Source organism: Hyperolius riggenbachi, chromosome 3 (assembly GCF_040937935.1).
Source record: "Hyperolius riggenbachi isolate aHypRig1 chromosome 3, aHypRig1.pri, whole genome shotgun sequence".
NCBI classification, from domain to species: Eukaryota; Metazoa; Chordata; class Amphibia; order Anura; family Hyperoliidae; genus Hyperolius; species Hyperolius riggenbachi.
In genome coordinates, this window is record NC_090648.1 from 228,231,212 (window position 1) to 228,243,411 (window position 12,200).

Below are 12,200 nucleotides of genomic sequence, written 5' to 3' on the forward strand. Positions count from 1 at the left end.
GCGGACTGCGCAGCCGCGGCCAGCTCCGCCGGCCATCTTGGTACAGGCTGGGGAGCCCGGCCCGGGCCGCGCGGTCGGGGACCGTTCGGGGGGCTGTGCAGCGGCGGGGACCAGGCGGAACGGCACGGAGGGCGCGGACAGCGTCCTCCGTGCCTAACAAGCTGAGCAAGGTAGCTAACTTTTTTCATTTTTTTTTTTATGGACTTGGCCTAGTAAGTCCTTTAAGGCTATACATTTACATTGCTGAATGAAGAAGACTTAGGCTTAGCTTTCACTGTTGCGATTTCCATATTTTTTTTCCTGCAAGCAAATTCGGCCGGGAAATAGCATCCTATTAAAATCACTAGGTCTCCTCTGAATTCTCATGCTGTAAAAAAAGAAAACCTGAACAGTCGGCAACATAAAATCACATCTTGCATGTGAATTCCTCTAGCTGTGCATGGCTAGAGTTTTTTGGATGCCCTTTTGCATTACAACAAGTACCGGCATTGTGCCTCGCAGCCACGTTCCGCTACAGTGGAAACAGTGCCTTAAGCTGCCCATTGATGATATAATCTTACCATAGCTATGTAATGTGGGGGATGATTTTAGAGTGTTTTTAAAGTTTTCAAAGTTCTGTAGTGCAACAAAGCTGGAGATGAAACTTTCTATTTTTGAATTCAGGCCTACCTTAAACAATCGCTACAAATGAGTTATTAAAGTGGACCCAAATTAAAAATACAAGATTTCAGAAATAAAATCTATTTTCTAAATTATAATAATAGCAGCCTTTTTTTCAACTGCATGATGACAAATATAAAATATTTTACATTTATTGGAGGAACCCCTCCCTTCCTTTCAAATTGCCGGGATTTTTCCGGCAAACTGGTGGAGTAGATGGTGTCTGGCAATGGAGGAATTGCTAATGGCTGCCCCCAGTATAACCCTAGCTATGAAAAGAGAAGGGTGAAAAGCATGCACTGAAATGATCATAGGTTTGAAGGAGTGTTTATTTATCTTTGTATGTGTCAGTGGTGCAACTAAATGTTAATTAAAAAAATGTTTGGTTTGGGTCCGCTTTAAATGTTATTGACTTAGCCTTCTAATCTTATTACACAGGAAACCATGGAAGATATTGACAAAAATGGAGATGGGGTAATTGATCTGGACGAGTACATAGGTGAGTGGTTTATAATAAACTTGAAACAAAATTAAGTTAAGAAAGTAGAGTAGAATAATCGCTGCACACTATGTCACAGCATGCCACAGACTGAGATGAGCATAACGGAACTGTAAACCTAAAAATGTCCACAGACTGCTAAGCCATTGTCCCCCCCTACCCCACCCCCTTTCATGTCCCCCTTGCTTCAACAATACCTGTATGAATCTTGGTCATGCCAATAAAGCTATCTTTGATTTGATTTGGATAGCTACAGGAGCTAAATCTGAATGTGCGCCTTGCCTATGGGAAAAAAGCACTTTACAAATGTTTAGTTGTTGTTGAATATTAAAGCCATTGATAAATAAGCTGTGGCTTTGGGTCACTTTATACATAAAATATTTACAATGGTGAGCACAGCCTAGTTGCATGACATGTACAGAAATACAAGATGCCTTTTTGGTGCTAATTTTACAGGATGGAGATGACAAGTCATATCTGAAAACAGGAAACCATTGATTTCCTTCTTTATATCAGACAAAATAGTGATATCACAGCTGGATCAGACAGAAGATAGCGTTTTAAAGTGCCCCTGAGATAAAAGCCATCTCAGGTTCTATTCTTACCTGGGGCTTCCTTAAGTCCCATTGAGGCCATTCAGTCCCTCGTTGTCTACTCTGGTGGATCCTGTCACCCTAATACTGCCTTGAAAGTCTGGCAAAGTCGCGCCTTGTAGCACATGAGCAGCCCGGCCAGTGTTCTGCAACTGTGCAAACACAAAACTCAGCCATGGGAGCAAGGCACAACGAAGCGCAACTCGGCCAAGCTTTCAGGCAGTATTGCAGGTGACAGGAGCCACCTTGGGAGATGGTGAAGAACTGAGTTGCCTCAAGAGGCTTACAGGACATCCAAGGTGAAAAAAAACTAATGAGAAAAACAATTGTATCTTTCCCCCTAAAAAATGACTCTTTTGTTCTAAAGATATCCCACGGTTTTATTTTAGATATAAATCTATTTTTTTATTGTTTCATTGTCTCTGCTCAATGACACCTTTATTGAAGTATGCTATAGCTCAAATCTATGAATTATTGACCCTTTTTATCTCTTTCCTGCTCAAGGAACCCATTTACAGACAGGAAAGTGTTTTATGGCTGTAATTACTAGTCTGATCCGATCCCGTCCTGGACAGAAACTGTCACTTGCATACTTTGATTAACTCTTTCAGGCAGAGAAAGGGAAAAAAAGGAACACTGCCTAGTTATTTGTCTGCTTGGCACTGTCTATATCATCATGTCACATGTAACCACGGTTGTCCTTTAAGGGGGCCCCAGTTAAGTATGGTACCCAAGATGGCTTTCATCTCAGATAGGCTTTAAGCATCTCATAATTGGAAAAAACATGAAATTCTACAGTCTGAGTTGTCATAATACACCTAACGTGTTAATTTTTACAGGTCTGATATATTCCTGTTCTAGACATCTGTGTTGTCATTCACAGCTGAGGGAACTTTGTGCTTGTCACAGCAGCATTTGTATTAACAGGATTGCTGTACAAATGCAGCACAAACTCTGTTCTTGATAGAAAGTATCTTTCCTGGCAGATCAGTGTCTTTTTGGCCAATAATATTTGGACATTGTAAAATATTACAATCGCTGGCCAATTTAAGACTAACCATAGAACAGGCTGCTGAACCTCCCTTCTAGGCGTCTGTGGAGTCATTCTCCACTGCCCTTCTATTAAGTAGTTTCACTTGGGTTGGAAACTACTTGTCCATATTATTCGCTGCCTTATATTTTGTATTATCTTATTTCTTCATTCTTTCTACATTACTACATTATACAGAAAAAAACTTATGGGACAAATATGAAGCCTTACTTAACTGTAGCTGCCTTGTTATGCTGATCTCCTGTGTTTAGTGTTATTGGAATTGGGATCTTTATTACCACATAAGGACCGCGTCACAATGATAGGCGTTAATGTGGCGGCTCACACAGGGCTGCGAAACGCCAATTGGCATTAAGGACTGGGGGCATCGTTTGCAGGGGAACGTGCACGCCGACTGTTAGGCCTCGTTCATATCATACGCGCTTCCGTGCGCATTTGGAAGCACGTATGATGTGCTGGAAGGGCAGAAGGGCATAGACAGACCTTCTACCGTTCACATCTACTGCGCTGCGCAGCGCTAGGAAGCGCTTGTGTACTGCTGCCTGCATTTTGCCCGGAAGCGCAGAGCTGATCCCATCACTGTCAATGGATGGGATCAGCAGGGCAGCGGCGCAGATAGCGTGCGATCGTATGCGCTGCTTTCGGATCGCACAGCCACCTGCTCTAGCTAGATGTGAACGAGGCCTTAGACGGCAAAACCGCATCTATTTACATTGTAAAGCGTTGCGATCTACGGCAGCAGTGTCACTCGGCTGTCCCCCGAGGAAGCTCACAGAGCGATCAGCTCTCATAGGCTAATGCCCATGAGAGCGATTCGCTGGGATTGGTTGCAGGAGGAGGGAGGAGGAGAATAAACAGAAAATGGAAGATTTTATTTAAAAAAAAAAAATTCTAAAAATAAAACAAACAGCCAGCAGCAGCAATCAGAGTCCACCAACAGAAAGCTTTGTTGGTGGGCAGAAAAAGGGGGGGGGGGGAAATCACCTGTGTTCTGAGTTGTACAGCCCTGCAGCGAGCCCTTAAAGCTGCAGTGGCCTGAATTGTAAAACAAATGGCCTGGTCACTAGGGGGTGTAAACCTACGGTCTTTAAGTGGTTAAAGGACAACGGAGGTGGCATGATGAAATAGATGTGTATGTACAGTGCACACAAATGACAATGTTGTGTACCTTTTTTTTTTTTTTTTTTTCCTGAAAGATTTAAACATCAGGAATGCAATTTACATTTTCTGTGTAGTTGAGACCTGGTCAGACGATCCTCACTGATAAGGAATGACAGCCATAAAACTCTCTCCTGGAAAACATGGCCTCTGAGAGCAGGAAAGCGATAAAAGGGTCAATAGCTCATAGATTTTAGCTCAGGTATACTTTAATGAATGTGTCATTAAGCAGAGACAATGAAACTGTAAAAATTCGATTTAAAGGTGGTTAAAAAGCAAAAATCTACTTACCTGGGGCTTCCTCCAGCCCCTCGTAGATGTCCTGTGCCCCTGGCAGCTCCGCACCCTCCGGTACAAAATGCTTCCTGCGCTACAGCGTGTGGCTCACGGAGGCGCGCTGACATCATCCGGACTGTACTACGCAAGTGGATTACAGTCCAGGTGACGTCAGTGCGACTCCGTGAGCCACACGTTGAAGCGCAAGTCAGGTCGGCATCTGCACCGGAGGGGACCGGGAGCCACCGGAGCTGGGGTGAGGGCACAGGACGGCTGCCAGGGGCTGGAGGAAGCCACCAGGTAAGTAGATTTTTTATCTTTTTAATCATCTCAGACCTTCCCTTTAAAAATGGGCAACTGGTATGTCTTAATACAAAAGCCAGCAGTGACAGCTCCTTACAAGAAAACGTGTGCTGATTGAACTAACAGAAGAGAGGTTGATAGAATGATTTTTTTTTTTAATTATCATTTTTCCCTCCAGGTGATATGTACAGCCATGATGGTGATGCTAATGAACCAGAATGGGTGAAGACTGAAAGAGAGCAGTTTGTAGAGTTTAGAGATAAAAATCACGATGGCAAAATGGACAAAGAGGAGACCAAGGATTGGATCCTGCCATCTGATTATGACCATGCTGAGGCAGAGGCTCGACATCTTGTTTATGAATCAGACCATAACAAGGTAGGCTCCAAAAAAAACGTGCACACACACCACACGCACACAATCTGCTTTTTATGCAGGGATTTGCATGCAATAATAACATAACATAACAGCTTGCACAGGAAGCATAGGTCTCGCCAGTTAATGCAGGTATTACTGATAGTGTGCTCCTCTGTCCACATTTCTGTGCAGCCTGGATGATACTGTAGTGTTGCAGCAATGCACAAGCAAATCACAGATGATAGGGAATTCCCTCAGTAATCAGGCAGCAGCTTACACAGGAAGCTTAGGTCTCACTGGCTGGTGCTTTTGAGGTATTTCACGCATGCCCAGATAGTGTGCATTTAGCGCGCAGGCTACAATTTTCTGCCAGCCTGGCCATTGACCACGGCTCATGGATCTGAAGAATGACGCATGCTCCCACACATATAATAAAACCTCTGTCCGAGTCTCTCCAGAAGCAGCAGCGACCCTGAGCCGAGCGTACCCTGATCATGCTGCCAGTTTGCATGCTGCACATTTGCAGAATGCTCCAAGCAGCGGGAGCGCAGTGAGGAGGCGAATGTGGGGGCTGCTTGCCAGAGGGACTCCGGCAGATGTCGTGGGCACAGGATGACTCCAGGGGCTGCGAGAAGCCCCAGGTAAGTTCAGCTGATTTTTTATTTTCACTTTAGACTTCATTAAAGAGGACCTGTAACTTTAAATACGTCCACTGGGGACACTTGTGCAGTAGAGCAGACCCGATCGGGATCCTTTTTTTTCTACCTGAGCGCAGAACCGCCACTGTGCCTGCGCTTGAGCCAGAAAAGATAAATATTGCAGGCACTGCTGCGCCACAGCGGACTTTCCCTGTCGGCTGTGGTTTCAGGGGCCCAGCGCCTGCCACCATGGGACGAAAGAGGATGTGGGAAGCCTAGATAGGATTCTGAGGCTTCCCCCTCCCTAGGTAAGTACCCCCCAGGGGGGATGTTTTAAAGTTACAGGTCCTCTTTAAGATGAAGACTGTAAAATGATAGGCATAATGGAGACCTGTATGGATGATGCCTATGATTGGATACTAAGTTTGGATGTTTACAGTGTCTAAAAACAAACTAAAAAAAACCCTTGCCATCCTAATAACATGTAACCCGGCACATAAGAGTTTTGAGCAGAGGGACAACTAGAATTTCAGGAAAGCAAATTTTAACCGTTCTGCATTCCAAGGTTCATACTCCTTAACCACTTAAAGAGACTCTGTAACAAAAATTGCATCCTGTTTTTTATCCTACAAGTTCCAAAAGCTATTCTAATGTGTTTTGGCTTACTGCAGCACTTTGTACTATCACAGTCTCTGTAATAAATCAACTTTTCTCTCTCTTGTCAGCCTGTGTCTGGAAGGCTGCCAAGTTCTTCAGTGTTGTGGTTCTGCTATGAACTTCCCCTTCCAGGCCCCTCTATGCACACTGCCTGTGTGTTATTTAGATTAGAGCAGCTTCTCTCTTCTCTCTTATCTTTTACAAGCTGGATAAATCGTCCTCTGAGCTGGCTGGGCTTTCACATAGTGAGGAATTACAGACAAGGGCAAAGCTGTTTGCAGGAAGAAAAGAGCAGCCTGAAACTTCAGTGCATGAGAGATGCAGGGGGAAAGAAACACACAAATGATCTCTTGAGATTCAAAAGGAAGGCTGTATACAGTCTGCTTGTGTATGGATGTATTTTCTATGTGTGGACATACTGTACATCAACCTACTTCCTGTTTTGGTGGCCATTTTGTTTGTTTATAAACAAACTTTTTAAAACTGTTTTTAACCACTTTTAATGCGGCGGGGAGCGGCGAAATTGTGACAGAGGGGAATAGGAGATGTCCCCTAACGCACTGGTATGTTTACTTTTGTGTGATTTTAACAATACAGATTCTCTTTAAGGACCAAGGCTTTCAGGATTGTGGCATGGCGATCAGACTTCCCCCCCCCCCCCCCCCATTTTTTTCCCCACTAGGGGGATGTCCTGCTGGGGGGGGGGGGGGGTCTGATCGCCGCCGGCCATTACTGATTAGTGGGGGGGGGCGCTCCTCAAAGCCCCCCTCCAGCGATTTCCTCCCTCCCTCCACTTCCCTCCCTCTACCTCTCCCGATGAGTGGCGCAGGACGGATATCTGTCCTTCGCCTGATAGGATAGGCTTCACCCTATCAAATGATGGCGATCCCTTCCCCGCGTGTTTACATTATGCGTGCGAGCCGCGATCGGCGGCTCGCACACTGTTCACGGAGACACCCTCCGTGAACTGGCATGGAAAAGCCGCTCGTTCTTCCATGCTATACCACTAACGACCCACCGACGCCTATCGGCGTTAGGCGGTCGTTAAGTGGTAAAAGGTTCCTAACAATCTTGGCATTTCAGCTGTGTTGCTATTGATGTAGCAAAAACTGTATTACTTGCAAGATCCAAGTGATTTTAATGGTAAGATAGAAGCAAAAGCAGATTTTTGTACGACAAGTGCTACTGCTTTAACCTGCCACAAAATGTTTTATTTATCTTGTTAAAATGATGCCACATGTCTTATTTTATTACCAGCTGGAGCCTGCAGCAGACAAGTTAAACATTTAAAGGAGTTATCAGGCTATTATCAAAATAAGCGCTACTTACCGGGTGCGTCTTCCAGCCCCAAGCTTCCAGCATGTCCCTCGCTGCAGCTCTGCACGCAGCCGTTCGCTGCAGCTCGCCCCCGGCGATGACGTCAGGCCGACCTCCAGGTCGGCCTGTACTGCGCCTGCACGAGCGGCGCTGTCAATCACCGCCACGTGAATCGGAGCGGATTGTGCAGAACTACTGACGAGCGGTCCACGTAGTTGTGATTGACAGCGCCGCTCGCGCAGGTGCAGTACAGGTCGACCTGGAGGTCGGCCTGACGTCATCGCCGGGGACCGGGAACGAGCTGCAGCGAACGGTGCATGGTGCTACTGTGCAGAATGTTCCCGGCCACGGAGCGGGCAGGTATCTGTACATGCACAGAAGGCAGCCACTAGGGAGGGCACATCAGGACACTTGTTGACTGCGGAACTGCGACGAGGGACACAGATACTTCTAGGGGATGGAAGAAACCCCAGGTAAGTAAAGATGAGCTTATACTTTTGGCCTCCTGAACCCTTTACGTTAACTGGCAAACATTCATCTTCCTTCTCACAAATCCTTTAGTGAAGTTTTTTCTTCCTTGTTTATTTTTCTGTATTGGTATTTGTAATTGGGGATGAGCTTTTGAAAACAAAACCACAAAACAGAGTTTTTGTGGCTGCAGACAATGGCAGAGGGGGCTGATTCACCATTGCCGTGCTATGGTTGCAGCACTCCACGCCCCTCTACATCCTCCAAATACTTCCAACTTTTGGCTGTGAAGCAGGAAGTATCAGGAGGGCATAGAGGGGTGTGGATCGCTGCAGCTGAAGATGTTGACCAGGATAAGGTAACCTGCCTTTTTGGGACCCACAGCTACAAACACTGTTTCTGTTCTGATTCAGGTGGAATGCAGGTTCACTTTTGAAAGCCCATCTATATTTGTAATACAAAACTAAAATATTTCAAGTACAGGAGGTCCCCTACTTACAGAAAGATCCCTTTAATGATGTTGTTTGTAAGTAGAGTCATGTGGATAAATGATCTGAATATGTGTAACATCAAAAATATGTAATAAAAGCAGTACAGTTTATTTAGTACATTAGGATAATTTTATGTATGAGACATTTGTATGTTGGAGACTATCTGTATGTTGGAGACTATCTGTAGCCTTGAAATAAAGAATAGATTAAAATATGAATGTGCCAGCTGTTCAGACAGACCCTAATGATATTGTTTAGGCATACGCCTATCTTCTAAAGACGTCTGTTCTCTTTTCAGGACGGCAAGCTGACCAGAGAAGAGATAGTTGATAAATATGACTTATTTGTGGGCAGTCAAGCTACAGACTTTGGGGAGGCATTGGTCAGACATGATGAGTTCTAGAAAAGAATACTCAACCTTCACTGCAGAGAACAGAAGATTCCTCGCCCTTTTTCTGGGCTTCAGCGGATGCAGAAAGAATATTACGTACACAGAACAAAAGTAATTTATTGTAAACTAACTCTGGAAACTTGAAAAAAAGGACATGTACAAACAATACTATGATTAGTCTTCAGAGACTACACAGACTTTGCTATGTAAATATAAATGCCTCATAATGGCAAAAACACTATTCTGCATTTTTTTTTTGTTCACTTTTTTTTTTTAGCCTGGGATGAATGTACAGTGTAAGACATGTAATCATTCCTTTTTCTGGCTGTATTGTTGCGTATTGTTCTTACTCACTGTTGCTCAAATCTGCTCCTCAAGGTGGGCTAGTATTATATCTGTACTGGCATTCTTGTATTGGTTACCTGCAAAGTGAAAAATACCAACTCTCTGTGTTAAGGGACTTTGAAAACCAGAGTTGAGCAACAACGGCACCGTTCTGACCCTCAGCTACAGATATGGAGAACAGTGTCTTGGAATCCATTATACCATGTTGGTATACCACTTTTTATGATTGTGTACAAACATTTTCTGAAAAAAGTATTCTTAACAAGTATTTGCAGTAATGTTCCATAGCTACTTCTTTGATTACTTCTAGTTACACTCGGACAAATTCCAAGGCCCTGTTTGTGAATTTATACTGTTCTTGCTTGAGCAGAGTGTTCTGTACGTTTTATAGTGTGCAAGAGGTCAATTTGCTGCCTATTTTTTAAATTTCATGTGTCCTTTAAGATGTTCATGGATTCATTCCTGTATCTAACTCAGTATTGGTCCCTGTGTTCATTTCACAAACAATTCACTTTCAACCTATTTAGAGTATTGATTTTATAATAACACTAGTCTAGTGGGCAAACACAATGACACATGGGTAAGTAGTTTTCATTTGCTTTATTTTTTAATCAGTTGTCATATGCGGTCTTCATGTTCACTTTTCCCAGTTGATAACAGCGTTGCCTTTACAAATTTAGAGTACCTGTACTCATTCAACTTTCTTGCCTTTTGTCGGCAATTAGGTTAGGTGTTTTAGTAATAAAGGGGAAAAAAACAAAAAAAACTATACTTAACCACTTCTGTACCAGCAGTCTCTTCCCCCTTAAGGACCAGAGACTGCTGGCACGGTAAGATGCCGCCTCCCGATGAGTCGCCACACATACCTGCTGCTCTTGCCAGTCACTACCCTACCCCATCGCTGCAGGCTCCTCCCCTATGACGGCAGAGTGCTGACAGCCAGACAGGAGCCGCTTTCATTGGCTCTTGATGCTGTCTATCAATGGGAGCCAATGTGATTGGCTCTCAGTGATCAGGCGGTCAGGAGCCAATGAACGCGGCTCCTGACCTGCTTACAGAGCTCTGCCGTCTTATAGACGGCAGCGCGAGCGAATTGCGGCAGTAACGGCGATTCAGTACAACGTTGAATCTACGTCCAGTCAGGGCCGCAGCACCACCTGCTGGACGTAGATTTGTACTGCATCGGTCCGCAACCAGTTAATGTAAAAAATGTTTACTCTGTGCCTTCTACCCCAGGTTCTGAATGCCAGTGCAGCAGAAGTAGCTGGCCTGAATTGCCAAGCTGTCCTCCTCCACTTGACAGCTTCCTTAACGTCTCTCATTCCCCATGTGACTGTGCTGCCATGCCTATAGCTTGTGACCAGCTGTGGGTGCAAGTACCCACAGCCTGGCAGCAAATGAATGTACCCTGCAAGATATCATGCAACATTATGGATGGTCAATGAGATGCCGATTCTGTCTTGCTTACAAATTGTATGCATCTAGGAATGGGCCACCCCAAATGTGCTGTAAGTGCATTAGATTGGCCTCATTCCAAGCTGCGTACATTCTGGGGTGGTAGGGGGAAGAAAGCATGTGGAAAGGTACAGGGGTAGGAAAGTCATTTTTGATCAGATGCATAGGTGCTATATAGGCCACTTGCTCCAGCTGTTTGGCTGTACAATAAATAAAATAATTTGATTATAGAAATGTAAAAGTAGTTTTTTTGTAACTACATAAATTATAGAAACCAAAATAAAAGCTTTCAAGTTTTCCAGTTCTTTTTTGTGTGTATCAGTGTTTTTCCCCCTTCAGTTAAGCAGTGATTGTTTTCGTGTCTGTGTCTGTGTGTGTGTGTGTCTGTGTGTGTGTCTGTGTGTGTGTCTGTGTGTGTGTCTGTGTGTGTGTCTGTGTGTGTGTCTGTAGAAGGTAGACCACACACACACCTTTTAAATAATGCAGCTCATGCTTTTTTCCTTTCCTATTATAGGAGGCAATATGATCCTTGTCTCCCTAAAACCTAAGAATTGTGTGCATGGATTGGTATATTTTTTTTCTTTACTAGAAATTTGAGTGTAACTTATGCTTGGTACACACCATGCAATTTCCTGTCAAATCGATAATTTCTTACAGGTCTCATCTGGTTTCTGGTTGATTTTCAAATTAATTGTACAGAAGTGATTGGAAAATTTATCAGATTCGACCCATCAATTTGATGGGATATTGCACGGTGTGTACCAGGCATTGCATTCGCTGCTTATAATAATTCAATTGTTTGTCATACTGTCTTGGGTGCATAAACACATCTAATTAGTACACTGACCTACAATTAACGCTTTCCAATCCTATTAAATTGATAGGCAAAACATGTTTGCCTTCCTAAAACAGAAGGAATTTGATAATTCAGGTTGGAGTGAGCATATGGTGTCTACCACGATGCATCACTGCTGAATATGCATTCCAGCGGTTCTTGAGGTGTGGCTAGCTTACAGGGACAAGGGATACTTTGCATATTCAGCAGTGATGCATTGTGGGAGACATCATATGCTCACTCCGACCTGAATTATCGCAAATTCCTTCTGTTTTAAGAAGGCAAACTTTTGTTTTGCTTTCCAATCCCATGTCAGACAATGTTCGAGATTGGTATGTTGCACAGTCTGACATAGGAAAACATGTCTGCCACTAGGGACGCTGTTGCTGGGTAGAATCCAGCATAGCATTAGCCTCAGTGTCCTGACTGACTGACAGTGGACTTTATGTCTGACACTTTAATCACAGTGGGCCCCATCCTCCTTTGCTGCACCACATAGTTTAAATATTACTTGGGTGCATTTGGACTCGGGAGCCGTTGCTGGATCTAGTTCGGGATCAGCCTATGCGGATCACAGTCCGGGAAAGCATGCCGTGTTAAAATGATTTCACATACAACCATTTTGTTGATGCAAATTTGTTTGATTGTGTGCTGCATCCAGAAATGCAGTAAGACTTGGGCCACCTTTTCTATTGGAGGCTGAAGG

The 12,200-nt window shown here is 44.2% G+C and overlaps 1 protein-coding gene across 4 annotated transcripts in view; it reads left to right on the forward strand.

Moving 5' to 3' along the window:
- The window catches only part of CALU (calumenin), a 41,059-nt gene extending 30,096 nt beyond the window's left edge, over positions 1 to 10,963 (forward strand). For all 4 annotated transcript variants that reach the window (XM_068275918.1, XM_068275921.1, XM_068275919.1 and 1 more), the window contains exons 5-7: positions 1,099 to 1,159; positions 4,719 to 4,918; positions 8,767 to 10,963. In XM_068275918.1, the coding sequence (XP_068132019.1) occupies positions 1,099 to 1,159; positions 4,719 to 4,918; positions 8,767 to 8,871 (366 nt within the window). In that variant the 3' untranslated portion in view covers positions 8,872 to 10,963. The remainder of the gene's footprint in view (positions 1 to 1,098; positions 1,160 to 4,718; positions 4,919 to 8,766) is intronic.
- Positions 10,964 to 12,200: the final 1,237 nt, after the last annotated feature.